The following is a 21,168-nucleotide window of genomic DNA, read 5'->3' as shown; positions in this document are numbered from 1 at the left end:
AAGACAAAATATAATGGGCCTGTTTATTTTATTATTTTTTAATTATATTCATGAGTGAATTTTGCAGATATTTATCGGCTATTAAAATCCGCCCATAAAAAATACAGGTCCCTCAAAAAATATAATTAAGACCCATTTTGGTAATTAGACATCCAAAATCAATTTTAATTTAAAGTATCCAAACAATATCAACTTGAAATAATCACTTTTATATGAGTTTATCCAAACATAAATCAATTCACATCAAACTCGCTTTTGACTAAAATCAATTCTTTCAAACTCAATTTTGTCAAAATCAATTCTCGCCACCGCCATACCAGACACACACTAAATTGCAAATTCACAAAAAACAAGTACAGTCCTGAAAATGCTTATGCACAAGACAACAAGCAAATTCGAAGTAGTGTAAATTTCCAATGGAGAGTTAAACAAAATCACATTGACAATAATTAGTAGCCTTTCTTAATAAACAAATAACCCCTATGATTACAACATACACAAGCTTTTGTTCTATAAGCTACAAATAAGCTGTGTATCCAAACATACCCATAATGGCAAATGGCAATAACACAAACATTGATTAATGGTATAATCTAAAAAAATCTAAGAAGACCCAAATGCCTTTCCAATAGAATCAACAATCCTCCATTGAGATTCAAGTATCATACGAATCCTCTTATTCTCCATCTCTAATCTAAACCTCTCTGTTTCCTTCATCATCTCCATCTTCTTATTTTCCAACCCTACAATCCTCTCTGCAAAACTTCTCAACTCCGCTGTCAAACTCTTCGCCATCACTCCCTCCTCTTCGTCTTCCTCCTCCTCTTCATCATCAGTTTCATCACGTTGTTGTCTTGTTACTGTTGGTTTCTGGTTAAGAACAGTATGAATACTCCTTGACCTAACAGACCTAGCAGCACTATGCTTTTTCACCCTCTCACCGTCGCTATCGTCGGAGATAGGGTGCTTCTGAGAAAGAGGTCGGACGGAGATAGGTAAAGGACCGCGTTCAAGATCATCCATGAGACGAAAATACTGCCAGGATCGAGAAGAAGCGGCGGAGGAAGTAGCGGTGAGGCGGTGTTTTTCAGATCGGTGGCGTTGACGGAGTTTTTCCATCTTATGACGACATTGAAGAGCGGTTTTGGAAGGGTGGTTGTAATCGTAGCCGCAACGAGCGGCTACGACTACAGCCACTTCTTCCCATTGACTGCCGCGGAGTGGGCCCCGTTTGAGTGAATACCATTTCTCTTGGTAGGCTCTGATGAGGTTAATGGTTTCTTGGTGGGTCCATGGAATGGGTTGAGGTTTCTTTGTGGGAAGGGAAAGAGTGAGTTCTGCTGGTGAAGCGGTGGCCATTGAATTTGTTAGGGGAATATGGTTTAGGGAAGAGTGAGTTTTATTAATGTGAGTTGTGGGAAGGGAAGTGGGTTATTGACATACATTTGATCGCGCGGTGGTTGGTTTGGTTGGTCTGTTGGGTGGGTGGACAGTGACTAGATAGATAGCACAGCAGGCAACGTAGTGAGTGGGTTTTAGGTTCTGCTTGTACTACTTTGCATCCTAACCTAAACTCCTTCTTTGTCGATACTTATCCGAATCTTTTTCTTGACAATACTTCTTTTCTAGTGTCTAGTTTCTACTTTCTATTTCTACTAACAAAAATGGTCTAGAAAATCTAACAAATAAACACCTTCTATTCTACAAATACTTCTTTAAATTGTTGCAAATAGTGTGTGTTACAAAATATTTCTTTAAATTGTTACAAGTAATGTGTATTTGGTATCACGGTGGGTATGTCAGAATCATGATGTCACACCATGATTTTGCAGAAGCTACAAAACATAGGCGTAATCTCTCCATCTAATTTTATTTGATTAAGACTCTCAAATTCTTAGTGAATTTTTATTAATGCACTTTAAAATATTGTTAATGAAGAGAAAGTCTTCATCGATGGGCTACATAGATAGTGTGCATAATCTCAATGGCGGACAAATCTAAATCAATATTTCGCTTTTGTATCCAAAAACAAATCAATCAATGAACCCATAGAGGATAAGATTTAGTTAAGAGATGGAGTTAGGAGAGAGAATGGCCAATGAGTGAATGATTAAAAAGATAATCCATATCTCCTAAAATGTTGCACCGCTGGAAAAATGGTTCACTCGTGAAAATAATATTACCAAAATATTTGAACTGACTCATCTACCGTTTGAATGGTAAAAAAATAACTTTATCTTTGTTTTTTCTTCAAAAAAAAAAAAAAAAACTATATCTTTGTTTTGACAATTATATAGATTTCTTGTTTTGACAAAAAATAACTAAAGATATGAAAGTTGATGGAGAAATTTAATTATTTCGCGATTTTCATACATCTGCATGTACTGTATCATTGAGTTCTGCACCCTACAAATCTACAATGTTCAACAATGTATAAGGATTACTTTTCCAAAGCTAAATGTAAAAAAAAAATTAATCGCCATTCCTACCAATTTTTCTTATACTCCAATTTTAAACAACCAATCATACATAGATGTCCTTATTTGTAAAGAAAAACACATAAATGTCCTTACATGTTAAATACAATATTAAAGAAAAAAGAACCTTCTCATTATCTAGTATACAAACGACTCTAGTTGTTACTGATACAATATTCCAAGTAATGGGGAATTTTCAAGTCTTCAACCATTCATGATAGCAGGCAATCAAATTCTTTGCTTTTTCCGGCAAAGAGAAAGGTAAGACATCATAAAATGTCAAGAATCTGCAATGTTTAACATGTATAATTGTAAGACCAATTAAAAAACCATTAAAAAAGTTTATTACAAGGGTATGAACCCTTGTGCTAACAGTAAAAAAGCACACTGGAGTAAATGTCTCATGTATTGATTTTCAGTGAAACAGAACAAGAGAATTTGATCAAGTACAAGGATGAAAATAAACTTACGGAACTAGTCCATTTGAAGGGAAGGGAAATAGTAAAAGCTAAAGAAGAGAAACCATTTAGAAGGAGGGATAGACGGAATCAGAGGGGGAGGGCAGAATTCCTTAATCATAACTTCCATGCGCATCACATCCTTGATCCTCCCTCTTTAAAACAGTCACTTATTTTTATAACAATCACTACTTAGAATATTTTCTCTTAGCCATATTCCCTGAATTATTGGATGAACTGACACAATGATGACTAGGCTTCTTCTCTATTGATATCATAACATTATTGATACCAACTGAAAAGTAGGACACAAATAACAATTACCAAAGCCTTTTTTCCATCAAGTGTGGTTAGTACTTAGTTAAAAGAATCAAATAACACCATAATGCATTGTCGTGGACCATCTCTACAGATTGACAATTTAGTTCTAGATCTTCCTTTGATGATTTGCCCTATTGTTTTCTTTAGTCTAACTTCTTCCTCTAACTTAGATTATCCTTAAATCAATCTCCTTACCAATGCTTCTACATGTCTACTTGACGTATGCCCAAATCATCTACGATAAGACTAATCTACCCATGACTTCACTCATAATCTTATTTTTGTCCCACATACATTCTCACCTCTACAACACTAATCTTTCGTATTGACTATAATCCCGACTCAAGAATGAATGAAATAGAGTATAGGAAAGTGAGTAGTGTATGAATCACAGAAGCTGAATCGTCTAGAAATGTATTCTTTGCAGTAAAGGGAAATACAATAGATGGAGAGAATTCTCCTTGCAATAAGGGAAAATAAAGACAAACAAAATGATAATCCCACTATGGGAATTGGGAATATCCTTGACTGAGTTGGGAATTGCTCTCACTCCTCAGTCCCAATTTCTACTCCAAAACCAATCTGCCTTCCCTCATGACTAAATTCCGTTATATGCACATTCTCTTCCATGATTCTCTCAATCCCCACCACTCCTAGGCTGCCACCTGTTAAGTTAGTTACATTCCCTCTTAAACAGTTAAACCATCATACTTCTCTACATTTCCTTTTCTACCCTCCTTTTATAAACGTATTTAAGAGGAGGCCTATCAGACTATTGCCCAGTATTTAGTCCATATGATATTCCAGGTTTTATAACTATGCAATAATAAAGTCCTTTTCAAAATAAAACAAACTATGCAATAAAATCTTGCTTTATGTTAGAGTGATATTTTCTATGGCAAATTACACCCAAAAAAACCTTCATTTTATCCATCCTACTTGAACTGTATGTTACCATGGCTAATACTCTCACTTTACCTCACTGACATTTTTTAAGATGGATCTAAGACTATGTTGTGAATCTCATATAGCGCACGTAGCACCGATCCCCAAAAATGCTGTAGCGGTATAGCTGGATGACTGCTATTGTGTAGAATAAAAACCATGTACAGAGTAAACATAAATTCCAACAACATACTTAAATACTCAAAAACAGAAAAATACACAAAATTAAAGGCACAATCAAACTAATAATTATAATCAAACCAACTTTGTAATTTCCCATCAAAATAATCTTTGAATGTAATCAAAATGACATCCCATCAAAATCAAGTTCAAAATGTAATCAAAATGACATCCCATCAAAATCAAGTTCAAAATGCAATCAAATAACATTCCATCAAAAGAAAGACAAAAGCAATTACAATTGAACAATCAAACGTGTAGGTTACAATATTAGGTCACTCAAAGGGTGCAAAATTAGCAATATACCCTCAACAAATCAAAAATGAAATTAAAAAATTAGGGTTTTTGGGAGTTTTCCCCCCAAAATTGTTATAGCGGCCATCAAACCGCCAATAGTGGCCGGCTATATCCGCTACTCTTAATGGCGTTCGCGGGCCTATGGCGTAGCAGTGGAGGGCCACACCGCCACGCTATACCACTATTGACAACATAGATCTAAGTTACTTATAATGAGTCAATTCTAGTATTAATGTTTTTCAATTTTCCTCTTATAAAAAAAAAAATGTTTTTCATTTTTCACCTCTAAGCCACGAATAGTACAACTTGCTAGATTTGTATTTCCTATACTTTGTTTTACAACTACTTAAAATAAAGTCTCAGACTTGTATCCATATGGTATAAATTTTCATCGATTTTTTCTTTACGCTTCAACTAAAATTGTATTGTCTGCTTATGAAATGGATAACTTTAGTTGCAATAATGGACAGCCAACAGAGACTTGTGTGATAATATATAAGATCAACATTCTTGGTCTGAAAACATACACATTCATACTGCCGTACATCAGAATAAAATTTAACCAATTTAAAGAGGGATGAAAGCCATGTGATCCTGACATAGTCAAGCAAATATGATAAGAGTTACCAAGTAAACTTACTTGCATTGGCATCTCTTGCATGACAATACTGGTGCTTTCTTCGATACTTTTTAGAGTTACCACTTCACCACCAACAACCATATTGATAACAATTCCATCTGCACATTAATCAGGAATCTAATCAATGATGCAAAAATCCAAACTATCACTTAACAAACCATAGAACAAGGCAGCAAAAAAGGACCAGCTGTTAAACAAGCTGCCAAGCGCCTTCCATATGTTTCCTGTACGAAAACAAAAATTAAAATTATGAGGAGGGGAAGTGAATCATTAGGGTAGGAGGATGATACAAAAGGGAAGGAAACACAAACACCACGTTCGCAACACATAAATAACTAGACCCACATTCATCAGTTTTGAAAGCAAAATGCAGCTCGGTACAAAAATGGATGATTCTTGAGAAACATAAATCTAACTGAAGAAACAAATTTCAATAGTTCTCTTCTGACTAGCAAGTGGTGGCTCCATACAAAAGAATAAAAGAAACAACAGCACATCATCTGGTAGGAAGTTTTTTCTGTTTTATATAGGAGATTAATCGACAGAAGATATTCGGCACAAGCAACAGGATATTAGCCAAGTGACACCGCAATGAGTAGAGCAACATGGTAAAGTAAAAATAATCATGTAAAGCCCCAATATAGTATGAAAGGACTCTTGGAAACATATCAGCCCAGAAAGTCGCAAGGTAAATGTGAATTAGAGAAAAGAAAATGAAAAGTAGAATACCTTTTTTGCCGGTAACTCGTAGTTAATGAGAAGATGAGCATTCATGGGAGACTCCCCAGAAGTAAGAAGGGGAAGACAAGCATCTGTGACAATAATCATATGAGATCTATCATCTTTCCCGACATCATCCTCATTCCCTTCCCCAGTATGATTAACCTGATTCCACCTCGTCACCACTTGACAAAATTTATCTAAAACAAAAGCACGTTCATCTTCAGCAAGGTCACTGTACTGACATTACATGGAAAAGAAAACAAAGTTGAGGGAAGAACAAAGAAGTCAGCAAGGAAGAAAACAGAATCATAACTCAAAACACATAAAAGAAATATAATCACCAGTGACATCTATCTATCTATCTATCTATCTATTCTGAGTAAAGTCTTCCACTAATTACATGTAACTCAACTTAACAACTTTATTTTTCGTTATTTCCCCAAATCCTTGGCGTAATTTTCCACTAATTGCTAGTTATTATGATTATGATACTTAAAATTAAAAACACAGATATGTATGTGAACAAGTTAAGACCTGGTTGTATAAACAACTAATCAAGCATTTATGGCATAAGTGTTTATCATATAAGTGCTTATATATAAGCTACCCTATAACAAAAGATAAAATAAAGACAAATTGTTTTCTTGTAAACTAAATGCTATTTCCATAAGTAATCCTATAATGTGTAAGGGAAGGTATGAAATCAAAAGCAATAAGCTATATCAGGGAATATATACCAGTGCTACCCAAGTGCTTACACCTATAAATAAGCTACAGATATTTGCCACTTATTGGTGTTTATCATACAAGTGAACAAGCGTTTATCATATAAGTGTTTATGTATAAGCCATTTCTATAAAAAAAAAAAAAAAATGAAATTAAGTGAAACTGTTTTGATATAAGCTAAAACTAATTTTGAGAAGCTATCCAATAAGCTCTCCCAAACAGTCTCAAGTGTGTATTTTTATTTGGTCACACAAGTGCTTATACTAGTAGATAAACTCAAATAAGTGAATCGAAATGAAATTTGATGCAGTAAATGAGAAAGGGATGATGAATGGTACCAAAGCAGAAGAGGAAATGAAAGGAAGAGGTGAAAGAGAAGAGCAGAGAGAATCAAGGTCATCACGAGTACTGCAACAGACAACAATTGGCAAACAAGGACGCCGACCCACCAAATCAAGAAGATCAACCAACGTTTGCTGCAAGCAAACAAGCAATTATCTATAATCATCACAAATCAATTATGATGATAATGATGGTGATGATGAAGATGGTGATACCATTTTGAATTGAAGCCTATCTACTGCGAGGTAGAAATGACGCGGGTGACTGAAGATGGTGGAAAAAAGAGAAAAGGGTTGAATAAGATTGAAAAGAGATAATAGAAGAAGATGAAGAATGAACAAAAAGTACCCGATCTGATACTGATACTGATACTGAGACGGAGACGGTGGTGAAGACGAAGTATCGATGCTATCCATAACTATCTTCAAGGGGGAAGAGGGAACTGATGATGAAACAGTAGTGTGGAAGGGAAAGATATCATTTTTATTTTATTTTTATTTTTATTTACATGGCTTCCAAATTTAATTTTTATGTAATGACGTGATATTCTTCTTAAAATTAATCTTTTCGAATAACCCAATTTGAGTTACTTATAATTCTCAGCTAACTCATTGTCTACTCAATTAGCTTACCTCCTAATATTCTTACTCAATGGTTACCATTCAAACTCAATAATGTTTTACAATTTTCAACAAGATGATACTACCTCCGTCCTTAATTATAGGCTCAAAAGGGTCTTATAATTAGGGACGGAGGTAGTAACATTATACATCAACAAAAAGGATGTCATCTTGTAAAATAATAATCGTATTATGGTAGAGCTCATTGAACTTTGATTGTGGAAATTAATTTGACCAAGACATAGGGGTGTCATTGTATGCTATACTAGTGGAGTATTCATACTATAGATGGTCTTTTTAGGCCTTACTTCTTTATTCTTGTTTTTTTCTTTCTGTTTAATTTTTCCTTTGATATTCTATGTATGTGGGTTGAATACCCCTTCAACTCATATTCTAATTGAAATGCTTCTTTGTTGTTAATGAAGGGCTTTATTCCTCTAAATTGCTCTCGATCTTGGTCTAAATCGCGTTGTTTTTGAAATTGATTGTCAGCTTGTTGTGAATGTCGTCCTTAGTAATAATCTATATGTTAATGAACAAGGAAGTTTGCTCTCTAATTGTTGGGGGTTGCTTTTTTTTAATGCAACTTATGTTCTAGCTTATGTTAGGAGACAAGCTAATAGAGTCGTTCATAATCTTGCTCGAGCGTCTATATTACATGTTAGTCCCAGTATTTTCAATCATCCTCCCTATTGTATTTACTCTATTATTCTGGATGAAATGAAATGAAATGAGCTATCTTCCCATCAAAAAAAAAAAGTGAAGGGCTTTGCTTTTTTAGTGACTAACTATAATCCATGTCACAATGTAGTATTAGAGAAAAGTTAGACCTTCTTTTTAAGTATAACATGCATTCCACCATCCAAACTAGGGTTTCCCCTTGATTCAACGACGACGAATCAGATCATATTTTCGCAGTTTACCTTCCTAGACTGTATGGTCACTGCATCTAGATGATCATAGTCTTTCTCCCTTCCATTCAAGGCCATGTTTCTCGATACCCAGATATTGTCATCATATCTCACATCAATGTCATCTCATCTCACCACCAACATCATTTGTGACCTCATTATCTCTCGTTTTTTATACCAATTAAAGGCGGACTTGTGTAAGGCTTGGTGTGCAGCCCAACCCAAACTTTTTTATATTCAAAGCTCAAATTTTATATGATATATCTTCAATTTTAAAATATAATGAAATATGATGCATTGATCTAGTGGTCATGTGTGTATTTTCCTAACTCATTGTCTTGGGTTCAATTCCCAACTATTGTTTGGGTTAGATTTTTTATTTCGAATTTACCATTCATTTAAAATATTTTATCTTTTTATAATATTATTTAAGTTACAAATAAGAAAGGTTAAGTTTCACTAAACTCTGAATAGTATTTGATATTTTTAGCATAATATACTTTGCTAAAATAATTAGCCACGTTGAAAATTTCCTCCCAGGCCCGCCCCTGATATCCATAATAAAAGTTTAGATATACTGGTGGCGTCGAATCCAAAAGGGATGACCTCTAAATGGATTGAATGCCCTCCACCAAAGCCAACGCCTCAAGCTAAAAAGTGTATTATGGTTTACCATCATTTGGTGTTTCTCGGCTTCTTGCTCCCTCCCCGAAAGACTCCAGATCATGAGGGTGGTAATCTTTACTTTGAGTTGGTGGTTGTTGTATTTTTCTCATTGTCTCTTTGTAGAATGGCTTTCCAAATTTTCAATAGAAAAAAGGAGCACGATGTGTTGTTGGAATGCCACAACATAGATTGCTTATTTTGACTAATAGGGTGTGGGTAGACCATCATGGTGTTAAAACCAAGTTGTGCAACCGCTCCAAATTCAATTGTTTTTCTTTCCCGTGATCAAAATTGACTTTATTGAGAGCACTTGTAGTCGAAACACGTCTGTAGCAGTAGCCAATCTAATTCATAACTGGATGAATAAAAAGAGTGAGGATTCTCTTCTCTTAGTTGTCATTGATCGTGGACGGATGACCTTTTTTCAGAAAGTTAGGTTTTAGATGTTGCTATAGAGGTGTTGTATTTTTATAAGATATATTTCAAAAGTTAATGCAATTAAATATATTTTTATGCTCATTTAACTTTGTTTACCGAGTCAAAGGCTGTTACATTTTATTCCAAACGTTCCCAACTTGAAAGCTATTATTAAGGCTTTATATTTGGCATGACAAAGTCAATTTTTGACTGGTAAAAATGTAAAAAACTATGATTCACGTTTTTGTTATTGTGAGTAGCGCAGAAGTTTATAACAAACAGGAGAAAACTCTCTTTTTCGTTGTTTACTCATCTGTAGCACATAAAAGGAAAATCCCCTTTTTATTCTTCAACTCACATATTAACCTTTTAATTTTTCAGAGTCTCACACACAACTCTGGGTTATCATCTTCCTGAAAATATATTCTTGTTAGTTCTGTATCCTCGATTTTAATCGAGAAGGGTCTGTTAAATCCTGGGGGTTAGCGTATAATTACGTGAAAAATCCTTAAGGACAGCGCGATCAGCGCGTCTCAGACTATTCATGGTTTGTTCGTTTTGCAGGTGTTTATTTGATTTGGTTTGATTTGGTTGTCAGAAAGGTTGATAGAGTTGTGTCGGTGACATAATTATACAACAACATCAAAACAGATAAGTTTACTTTGAAATCTTCCTTGATTATTCTTCCTTGATTATTCTTATTAACACACAAATTGATTCTTATATTTATTTATATTTATTTGTTGATTATTATTTGTAGAGATAATTTATGCCTAAATTTACAACAAGAGGCACATATTTAGTCCCTAGTCACTCCATGCTTGTTGTTGTTCATGTCTTTGTTACGTTTTAATGTTAGAATTTCCCTTTCAAGTGGATGTAGTCTATCCATACACTTTTGTTTCAATCTGATTGATGTTGTAATCCTCTAAGAATTTTTCGATGAATGAAAATGTCGTTTACCATAAAAATAAAAAAAAATAAAAAAGATGTTACTTTGTCTTTATCGTTTTCTAGCGAACACCATTAATTTACCAACCAAATTGATGGTGATGTACAAAAATGACACAATGATGAAATATATCATTATCACCCATTTCTATGACCATGCAACTCTACTTACTTTATTATTCTTGAAGTAGTAACAAATTGTTGTTTGATGTCGTTGTTGTATAATGTTATCATCATCTTGTTAAGAGAGCATGATAAATTTTTGCTAGTATTAATACATTTTTGTAAAAAAAAGAATGTACTATTTTCCCTTTATTTTTTCTAGAGCCTTGCTATGTATCGCGATCAATTTTCTCGTGAATCATCCCGAAGTCTTACGTGTTGTAACGGAATTGGTGTGCAGTCCGCTTTTGGTGGAATAAAAGGATGGTGTGTTGGCAATTTTTTTTTGTATAAACGGTCGTGAATCTATCGCTATACTATTTGTCGGGATGTTTATCATTTCCGTTTTTTCTAACTAGTTGTTGTATTGTCATTCAAATTTCTCCATTATCACCAATATACTACCAAACCAGACAACATGATAACAACAACTACTATGTTCATTGTCAAAAAAAAAAAAAAAATACAACTACTATGTTGACGTAAAAAGCCATACATTGACTATTAGTATATGCTTTACAACAACGTATACGAATATTCGTATAATCATATTACCTAGATTACAATTAAATCAAAATTAACACAACTTGAACACATGAAAGAAACAGGTAGCAAATTCGATCTTTCTACCCAACCATGATGATAACTAATTACTGGTCTTATCATTTTTTACGATAGCACTTTTATCTTTATTTAAAAAAAAAGTAAATTTTATATCTGAAATGTGGCAAGCTAAGGTCATATTTCAGTTACAAACCTTGCCACTTTTCATCATGTTCACAACATTAACAGCACTAAAGTCAACAACATTGTTACCCACTTTAGCTCGAGGCCCACCATAGCTCAGTTGGTCTTCACAACCTCTCTTCTTATTGCTTATTTCTTGTGTGTAATTTTCTTCTTTCAACCAAACACCAAACAATTTCAAACAATCTCTTCCACTTTCTTCAACTTCACCAACCGCATTTTGAACAGATTCACAATTTTCTTGTTGCTTCATTATGCGATCGATTTGATCTGGACCCACATTTAAATTGTCTTTTAGAAAAGTCACCAACTCTTCGCATTGTTTCTTTGCACGTGCCAATTCACAACTCAAGGTTTCATTGTCTTTTTTTAGTTTCTCATTTTCGCTCGATAAGTTAACACATTGAGGAAGTGTTGTTGTTTCCACTGATCCAGGGTTTTTTGAGTTGGAGGAAGAGGTTGAGGTGGATCCTGCTCCGTCGTTGCCGGAGTTTGATGGAGAGTTGTCATTGATGCTGGTTTTTTCAGCTTCCAGGGGTTGTGACGACGGTTGTGAGATGGTTTTGCGGCGTTTGATATCGGTGAGGAGGTGTTTGTGGCCTCGTTTGAAATTTTCGTTTGCAAATTCCCATTTATCTGGCACAAGCTTTCGGAAACCCTGCAAATTCAAAAACCATGGTAATTAGCATTTTCTCATTGCCAAAGTGTTAAGATAAAACCAAGAAAAGAAAACGTGCTAATATTTGAGGGAAAAAACATCTCTCCAAGAGTAAACCATTGAACACTAAAATACTCCATCCGTTTCAAAATGAGTGTCGCTTTAGTCAAAAAAATTTGTTTCAAAATGAATGTCGCTTTCAGTTTCCAATGCAATAATAACTTTTTCTTTTCAATTGTACCCTCCAATTAATACTCTGCACACTACTTCCGAAGTATTGCTTTTAAAACTAACCAATATTTAATAAGGATAATTTAGTAAAATAACCATTCTCTTTCTTTTAATCATTGCATTTCTTAATATGTGTGTAAACACCTAAAACGACACTCATTTTAAAACGGAGGGAGTAATTGATTGTGATCTACCATCCGAACACTAAAAGTAAATCATCTTTACATAACACATCTTTACAATTATGCACGGACATCGACGTTAAAAAATTGGTTTGCACATGCATACAATCAAATCAAATTATAATACACTTTCTTAGGGCAATTTATAAAATATCTCTACAAATGTTTATATGATGTAATTTAATTGATTATATGTAAAACAATTCTATAATGTCAATGCGTAGAAGTTGAAGACTTAATAGATTTAATTGATATACAATATCAATATATATTTATAAAATCAAACATAATAGTAAAATTATTGAAAACGATTGACTTAATTACATCTAACATCACACCTAATTCATTGTGATCTACCAAGTAAATTCATTTTCGATGTATCAAAGTTGAACTCTATAAAAGAAAATCACTTGTTTGATATTTTAACAAATAGTAAATAGGATGACCAATACTTTCCTTCTAATTAGGGTATTCTACTTCGGTAGAAGGTTTTCAATCTTTTCGTGTAGGCAGCAAATTTTCTATAGAAACAACCTAAAATCAAAATATTTGAACATACTCATACAAAATAAAATCCATTAAAATAAAAATAATTTATTCACATCAATTAACATCATTTAATTTTATCTTCTTTTAATATTTTTATTTTATATAAGTGTATTTAAATACTTTTGATTTGTAGTTGTGTTCGTACAAGACTTGCTTGTGTGAACAACATATGTCATTTTATACTTGCTTGTTTGTGAAAAAAGTAAAGCATAAACAAACAAATTACCTTGTTATGAACCCCAAAAATTGCTAAAAAATAATTTGTATTTTCTAAAAAAAAAACATTAGCAGTTAGAAATTATCTTAAACTAATCAAAGGCTGCAAAACATGCAAGAATGAATCATGTTCATGAAAAACTAAAAGGAGAGAGGGAAATAAAGAACTTACATAAGTATTGAGCTGACGAACAAAGCTAGAGAAATTGTTGTGCTTAAAATATTTAGGAAGCAAATCCCTTGCAAAATCAGCATGTTTCCACACAACAAAACTTTCACCACTCTCACTCCATGATATCACATCATCCGTCGCAAAATCATCCACCATCTGATACGTCTTCAACAAAAACGGCGCCGGCGCCGACCGCTGCGACATTTTTCTCCGATCAACCCTTCAACTAATATATTTTTCTAATCACTACTACTAATAATTTTCTCAAAACAACAAATAAAATCTCTTCTCTATGATCTGATGTAAAAAAAAATTAAATAACTTCAAATAAAAATCTGTCTAGGAAGAACAACTAAAGAGAAGAAGAGCAGTTAAGAATTCCCAATCCCAACAATAAAAACCAGAAAGAAAGAAACGAGAATGAACTAAATTTTCTGAAGGCTTTCTAAGACGATCAGAATCCATTAGCTTAAGCCACATCTAAGAAATTAATTTGGGTCACAACAAACATAATTCCCCATACAAAAAATAGGAAAGTTTTATGAATAATATTCTCCTTCAATATGTTTGGGCGAGGCTCTTTTTATAGATACGAAAAAACCAAACATGTTCCAACCTTAATAAGTGACGTTGATTCTAGAAATTTTGAGAAGCACTAAAGTTTCATTATTGACCAAATGAAACCGGTTCCACACGTACCAATAGATAGATGATAGATATGTCACTATTAAATTAATTTAAGTAATAAAATAACAAAAATATGGTTGTTGGTTTCGCATTTTCTTCTCTGGTAATTGAAATGTGTTGCAATATGTTTAAATGATAAACCCACTTGGGTTGGTATAGTGGTATTGGTTTGGGATCTGGGAGTGTTCTCTTCCTCGAGGTGTCAGGTTCGATTCTCTTGACACCGGTGTCAATTTGGGTGGACAAATTTAACTTCTTTCTTCAAAAAAATAAAAGGTTTTAGCTTCTTCAAAAAAAATGTTTTAACTTCTTTCTTCAAAAAAATAAAAGGTTTTAGCTTCTTCAAAAAAAATGTTTTTTTTAAATGGCAAATATTATTAATAACGAGTAATCGCAAGACGCAAAAAACTCGAGAAGGAAAAGATCAATACAACCGGCGCCGCGTATATACGGACCACCTCCCAACCGTGTCAATTTGGGTGGACAAATTTAGCTTCTTTCTTCAAAAAAATAAAAGGTTTTAGCTTCTTCAAAAAAAATGTTTTTTTTAAATGGCAAATATTATTAATAACGAGTAATCGCAAGACGCAAAAAACTCGAGAAGGAAAAGATCAATACAACCGGCGCCGCGTATATACGGACCACCTCCCAACCAAAAGCAACCACCCAAACTAAATAATGAGGCCAAAGTATACACATGTATGAGGGAACCACATGCATACCTTTGCCTCACTGTCCCCAAAACAAGTAAACTTAAAAAAAAAATGTTAATATGTTTTAATGATGTATCTGACATGCATAAGTTTATTTTTATCATTAGATTAATAAGTTTTATTGCCGAATCAAGTATCATATGATGAAATTTATTAATCTGATAATAAAAATACTAAATATTGCATGATACGGTTTTATTTGTGCACCTTAAAATTAGTCTCTAATGAAACAATCATCTTCGTTTAATGACTCTCTCGTCTTAAATTCAAAAGATAATTTGGATCAATAAAAATTGAATCGGTGTATTTGACAAACACATAACTTTTCATGTTGTTCAAAAAAATGTATCTTATATTTAAGATCCGAGGGAGTATCTATTTTGTTAAGATTTGGGATAACATTTTTGATAAAATATCAACTGTTTTTTTTTTTGGGTTAATTATGTTTTTGGTCCCTACAAAATTGCGATCTTGTAAGTTTAGTCCTTACTTAATTTTAATAGCATTTTTAATCCCTACAAAAAAAAAATTTACTTATAATTTTAGTCCCTGCTAAAATAAATTTTGTTTAATTATCCTTAAACTCTTAAATTTTTTAACGATTCTTTTTATATAAGTTTAGAACACTATGAAAGGTTCATTTACTAAAATCTATAATTTTTTAACATGAAATAAATTAAATATGAATTTTTTAAAACGACAAAAGTTTAAGATATAAGTAACAAAAATATGGACGTAGAAATCAAATTTTTGCGATATTTTTTTCGGAGGACCTTTTAATAACGTTCTTAACACGTCTGTAAAAAATTGTTGAAAAACTTAAGAGTTTAAGCATAAATTAAACAAATTTGGATTGAGTAAGGACTAATATTGAGTGCAGAAATTTTTTGTAGGGATTAAAAATGCTATTAAAATTATGTAAGGACTAAACTTACAAGGTCGCAATTTTGTAGGGACCAAAAACATAATTAACCCGGTTTTTTTTTTTTGGAAAGATAAAATATCAACTGTTGAATGTTGATGGTTAGGAAATTACAACGCGGTTTTGCTAGTTGGCTTTTTCTCTTGAATGAAAATGAACATGTTTTATTTTCGTACGAAATTTTCTGCATGGAAGCTTCTATGACAATTTCCCGTAGAAGCACTTTTCTTATTTATTTTTTGGAAAATTATGTGATGTGACAAATATTTTTGATAAAAATGATGTGTGACAAATAGTACTATTATCATCATGCAGAGAGTGCGTTCTACTTTTTCTTTGCTTGATAATGGATATAGACGCGTGTGTTTGGCATTATCTGGCTATTTGATCCTTTTAGAAAAAGATCGAAAAGAACGAGAAGTGTGGTTGGTGAGGCAAATTATGTGGTAGACAAGTTATTTCGAATATTCACACACAAAAATCATATATACTTAGATGAGAGGCTACTTGTTGATTGATGCATGCATGTAAAAACCATGTGATGAATAATGTTAATTTGCTTTAATTAATGGGTGGGTTATTCTTATTTACTCATAAGAAAAGTGATAAATACTTTGGAGTTTTCTTGAATACTAGTTGGTACCATCTAATTATTGAAAAGTTATTTTAGTTTTCTTTATTTAATTATTTTAAAATTAATTTTGACTATAGATATTGGTACTCAATAAAATTTATGTGTATCAAAAAATTTCCAAGAAATAGCTAGGCACTGATAATTAATCCAAAATTTAAACTTTTAAAATATATAGGTTTAAATGTGTAATTGGTCCTTGCACTTTCAACAGATTTTGACATTGGTCCCTGCACTTTTTTTTTGTTTGACATTGGTCCCTGCACTTTGTAAAAATATTGTCATTGGTCCCTGCACTTTTTTTTGTTTGACATTGGTCCCTGCACTTTGTAAAAATTTTGGTATTGATCCCAATCATTTCATGCCACGTGGCACCAATACCAATATTTGTCCAAAGTGCAGGGACCAATACCAATATTTTTACAAAGTGCAGGGACCAATGCCAAACAAAAAAAAGTGCAGGGACCAATGCCAATATTTTTACAAAGTGCAGGGACCAATGTCAAACAAAAAAAAGTGCAGGGACCAATGCCAAAATCTGTTGAAAGTGCAGGGACCAATTACACATTTAAACCATATTTTGAGGGTGTAATTCTCGAACGATTTTTCTACAGTGCAGTAGTTAATCGAACAGTTGTAGCTGGGCTTGTTTTATCCTGGAGGCGGCGTGGTTGATAGTCTACCTTGCACAACTTTGGGTAGTGCCACGAAACGTCTTAAAGAGAGTGACCTGGTCGTGACTCAACCTAGTAACAACTTCGATAGATGATAGAATTTGGAAATTCAAATTTAACAGTTTGGAAATCCAAAAACAACAAGAGTACTATATATCCATATCCTTAAAAAAAAAGTTCTATATCCAATTAATTAAACTCTAAAGTTGTGAAATTTATTTTTTTCAAATAACTAAAGTGTGAAGTTGTCACTTCAATTGAAATTATTAACTCTCTTTTTTTTTATCAAAAAAAGAAAATACTTGAATCTCAATTACTCATAAAATTCCAATTTCAAGACGGATTTGCATCGAAAAGAAGAATAAATAGTCCAAGTAGAAGTTTCTAACATCATTTTTTTGACTCAATATTACAAACACTATTCAAAGTCGGAAAAACAGTTACAACAATTCATTATAGGCATGAATAAATAGTACTATTTTATTATTCTTTTTTCAATAGTATGGATAAGGAAAAGTAGAAAGAATGGGAGGAAGTGGGTAAGGTGGTTTTTTCTTTGCCTTCACCTAACCCTCCTTCAATTTTCTAAATTGCTTCATTATCGCGGCAGCTACATATATATTTCAATGTCTTTGTCATCTTTCATCAATTGGTAGCCTCCTTTATTTATTTCTTCATTTTTCTTAGCTTTAGACCATTGTGCCTCTTATGGCCGCCCAACATTATACTATGCATTGAATAAAGTATGGAACATGGAAGCAAATGGATGCTAACACAACACTTTTAAGTTTTATGACTTTTTGTTTTTTACATATGTTGAATTTGGATTCATGTGATCCTGGCTTCTATCTTATTCATTACCATAGTAACTTCATGGCTAAGATAATAATCAAAACAAATAATAACTTTATGGTTAAGTCATATGCAATTCGTATTTCCATCCTATTCGAACATCTACCTTTGGTTTTAAAAAAAATTAGATCATAGAGTTTTGGGTCAAGAAGTTGATCAGAGTTAAAATAGTCATCGATACATAGAAAGTTTTAACAAAAGTATTTATAAATCACGCACAACAAAATTTAACTTATTCCGTCCATGTAGGGTATGACCAATATCCTTACCAAGTAATTACTCAATCTTTGTGGATATACATGTACGATATTATTTTTTTTAAAGAACAAACATGTACATTTTTTAGTCACTATTATAAACAAAAGTCTATTTTTTAGGTTCATTCAATAAATGATGTGTGTGGTCTATATAATAGACCACATGCATCATTTATTGAATAAACCTAATAAATGAATTTTTGCTTATAATAGTAACCGGATGTGTATATGATATTAAGACAATATGCACGAATACTATAACATATAATTGCATGATCCTTGGTTAATCATGTGAAACGTATGTGGCAAATTAAACATTTCCTTTTGAAAATTATGTGATTATGACTTTTTCTTCACATCATTCTACGTAATTCCTTTTTAGATTCTTTGATACAAGACTACGTACGTAGCTCTAGACAACGTAGCATTAGATTTATTTTGAAACTATTTGCTGGCTGACTTCTTGGCTTTGGCCGAATCAGTTGTTCGTTGAACTGGTATTAATTTGATTATCTATTTAATCAAAGGAATATAATTTTATTAACAACTTTTACTTATTCAACCCATACAAATACATACCCCTAAAAAAACCATACAAAAATATACTTTGAGAAGTAATTTATTATTTTGTAATCTATTACTTTTTCTTTACGTACGTATAATTTTGACCCTTCCATAGTTTGAGAATTATTTGAAGAATGCGGGGAGAAGGATGTGTTTCCATGATAGGTGGATGAATTGGATGAGTATATATGAAAAATATAGGAATGATAGCAACACTCATTTTTCAACACTCTCTTTAGTATTCACTGTTTTATTGGATAAAATCAATGTATGTCCCACCATTTTGTGTAGATTCAATTTTCAAAGTGTAGACCTACAATAATTTAAACCAATAAAAGAGTGAGTATCAGAGAGAGTGTTTAAAAGAGAATGTTGCTAGCATTACTCATGAAAAATATTTACGTTAATGGGGATAATGTGGGTCTAATGATTCGTAAGATAAGGTTGAGAGACGGTGACCCAATGTCACCCTATCTTTTCATTATGTGTGATAAGAATTTATCTGTTTTACTTAAAACAACATAGGCAATATGCATGGTATCAAGGTTTGTAGGGAAGCTTTATTTTTCACACACCTTCTGTTTATTGAAAATTTCTTTCATTATTGCAGAGATACCATTAATGAATGTACTAAGTTGAAGGAGATATACAAGTGTATGAAGAGGTGTATGGTCAAGCTATCAATCTTCAAAAATCATAAATCTTTTTTAGCACGAATTACACCTCAGTGGAAGATAGATAAGACATTAGAAATATCTTAAATATGCCAGAAATCTTAGTGTTGGAAATTGACTGGGTCTTGTCTCTATCGTGGGAAGATATAATAAGACTATCTTTGTGTAACGCCCTGGATTTTAATCCAAGACATTACGTAAATATAATTTATTCTTTAGAAAATATGAACATATTTGCTTTTAAAAATAAATTAATAAAATAATATCAATAGAAAAGACATCTAGAAGGTAACTATTAAAAGAAAATATTATAAATTATTCATTAAAATTGATTATTACAAGAAACTAAAATGAAACTCAAAAATGTTTTAAATTACAAATTAAGAAAACCCAAGTTTATTTCCCCGCGCGCGTACAAGTTAAACATCATTCTTGCTTCAAATTCTTCAAATTCATCAATACCTAAAATGTTGGTTGTAAGGGGTCAGTATTCCTAAACCACAAAAATACAATCATAAAGGCATAAAGGCACAAGATAAGAAGAATAATAAAACACTCACCACATAAAAGTCAAAAACCACATACAAATAAATAAATAGAAATATAAACTTTATGCAAATGATGCATGAAATGTAACTAGACCATGATCCGGATATCGCCCCAATTGGCACAAGAATAAATCGCCCGTTCGGCACATAATAAATCGCCCTCTCGGCACAAGAGTAAATCGCCCTTTCGGCACCAGAGTAAATCGCCATTTCGGCACCAGAGTAAATCGCCCTTATTGGCAACCTATGACACAACTACATGCCATGCCATGCATGATGCACACTCTTTGAAATCATCACCATTTTCACAACATCAACTAAAATATTCAAACTTTCTTTCAAAATATTCATCACATTCATCAAAGCATTTTCTCTAAAGCACAAGAGAGTCAAATCATAATGCCATGCTATGCCATAAAAGATGAGACATTTTCATCAACCACGAAATGCAATAAAAATTATCTTCCATCTTTTTATTTATATTAAAGTTTTATCCTTTTACTAGGAAAAGAGCTCTACTACCAACTTATCTTATGAGATTATGACTAGATGATTGTACGGAATACCGCCCTTACCTTTGAGTGATTTTCCTTCGACACAAAACATCTCTATGGTCGATTCCATACCGAATGCACGAGCTAGTCTTGAAATTCTTAAGACCTTACACTAAGATGAAATGGTTGAATAAATAAGGAGAAGAACGGTAATTGGATGTTTTTATGTTTTTGTTGCTAGAGGGTTACACTCTCCTTTTCTCTTCTCTCTGATTTTTTTGCGGGATATGTAGCTTTTGTCAGGCGTGGTTTCCAAATATTAAGGGCTGCTGAATGTAAGGTAAGAAACGTTACCAAATCAAGGAGAATTAAGGTGGAAATTAATGGGAATGAAAGTAGTATTAAGAGAGAATTGTCCTGCTCAAAAGTATGCATAAATTAGCATAAATGGGAGAATACTAGAATTTGAACTACACGGTTCTATCGAATTTTCCTAAGGAGATTGATAACACATTATATGGGACACTCATCAATTTATCTAATAAATTTGGTCAACTTGAT

At 32.7% G+C, this 21,168-nt stretch overlaps 3 protein-coding genes and 1 long non-coding RNA gene across 4 annotated transcripts; 1 reads left to right on the top strand and 3 right to left on the bottom strand.

The window, feature by feature from the left end:
• Positions 1 to 439: 439 nt before the first annotated feature.
• LOC146919803 (Homeodomain-like superfamily protein) lies at positions 440 to 1,680 on the bottom strand. Its single transcript, XM_085713202.1, has one exon. The coding sequence runs from the start codon at positions 1,357 to 1,359 to the stop codon at positions 604 to 606; it is 756 nt and encodes a 251-aa protein (XP_085569328.1). The 5' UTR covers positions 1,360 to 1,680; the 3' UTR covers positions 440 to 603.
• Positions 1,681 to 2,472: 792 nt separating this feature from the next.
• On the bottom strand, positions 2,473 to 7,572 carry LOC146919802 (initiation factor 4A-like protein). The gene is made up of 7 exons (XM_085713203.1): positions 7,458 to 7,572; positions 7,325 to 7,373; positions 7,106 to 7,243; positions 6,048 to 6,278; positions 5,503 to 5,542; positions 5,319 to 5,416; positions 2,473 to 2,764 (listed from the first exon to the last, which is right to left on the bottom strand). Exons 1-7 carry the CDS (start codon positions 7,523 to 7,525, stop codon positions 2,747 to 2,749), a joined length of 642 nt encoding a protein of 213 aa, XP_085569329.1. The 5' UTR covers positions 7,526 to 7,572; the 3' UTR covers positions 2,473 to 2,746.
• A 1,662-nt stretch (positions 7,573 to 9,234) lies between these two features.
• LOC146919801 (uncharacterized) lies at positions 9,235 to 10,635 on the top strand. The gene is made up of 2 exons (XR_015011602.1): positions 9,235 to 9,763; positions 10,515 to 10,635. It is a non-coding gene; the product is annotated as an uncharacterized LOC146919801 (long non-coding RNA).
• A 678-nt stretch (positions 10,636 to 11,313) lies between these two features.
• Positions 11,314 to 14,150, bottom strand: HSF4 (heat shock factor 4). Its single transcript, XM_085713201.1, has 2 exons — positions 13,592 to 14,150; positions 11,314 to 12,241 (listed from the first exon to the last, which is right to left on the bottom strand). The coding sequence occupies exons 1-2, from the start codon at positions 13,793 to 13,795 to the stop codon at positions 11,582 to 11,584; spliced, it is 864 nt and encodes a 287-aa protein (XP_085569327.1). The 5' UTR covers positions 13,796 to 14,150; the 3' UTR covers positions 11,314 to 11,581.
• Positions 14,151 to 21,168: the final 7,018 nt, after the last annotated feature.

Source organism: Medicago sativa, chromosome 5, assembly GCF_051527215.1.
Source record: "Medicago sativa cultivar Bolivia chromosome 5, Bolivia_mono, whole genome shotgun sequence".
Lineage (NCBI taxonomy): Eukaryota > Viridiplantae > Streptophyta > Magnoliopsida > Fabales > Fabaceae > Medicago > Medicago sativa.
The sequence above is the reverse complement of the archived record's forward strand: the minus strand, read 5'-3'. Positions and strand labels throughout refer to the sequence as shown.

Excerpts from the sequence above, each read along its gene's own strand:
- LOC146919802 (XM_085713203.1), bottom strand. The coding sequence starts at position 7,525 with ATGGATAGCATCGATACTTCGTCTTCACCACCGTCTCCGTCTCAGTAT. Across the intron at positions 7,374-7,457 it reads CAGTATCAGTATCAGATCGG|TCACCCGCGTCATTTCTACC; the intron begins GTACTTTTTGTT and ends CACCATCTTCAG. Across the intron at positions 5,417-5,502 it reads GGCAGCTTGTTTAACAGCTG|ATGGAATTGTTATCAATATG; the intron begins GTCCTTTTTTGC and ends ATTAATGTGCAG.
- LOC146919803 (XM_085713202.1), bottom strand. The coding sequence starts at position 1,359 with ATGGCCACCGCTTCACCAGCAGAACTCACTCTTTCCCTTCCCACAAAG.
- HSF4 (XM_085713201.1), bottom strand. The coding sequence starts at position 13,795 with ATGTCGCAGCGGTCGGCGCCGGCGCCGTTTTTGTTGAAGACGTATCAG. Across the intron at positions 12,242-13,591 it reads TTCGTCAGCTCAATACTTAT|GGTTTCCGAAAGCTTGTGCC; the intron begins GTAAGTTCTTTA and ends TTGAATTTGCAG.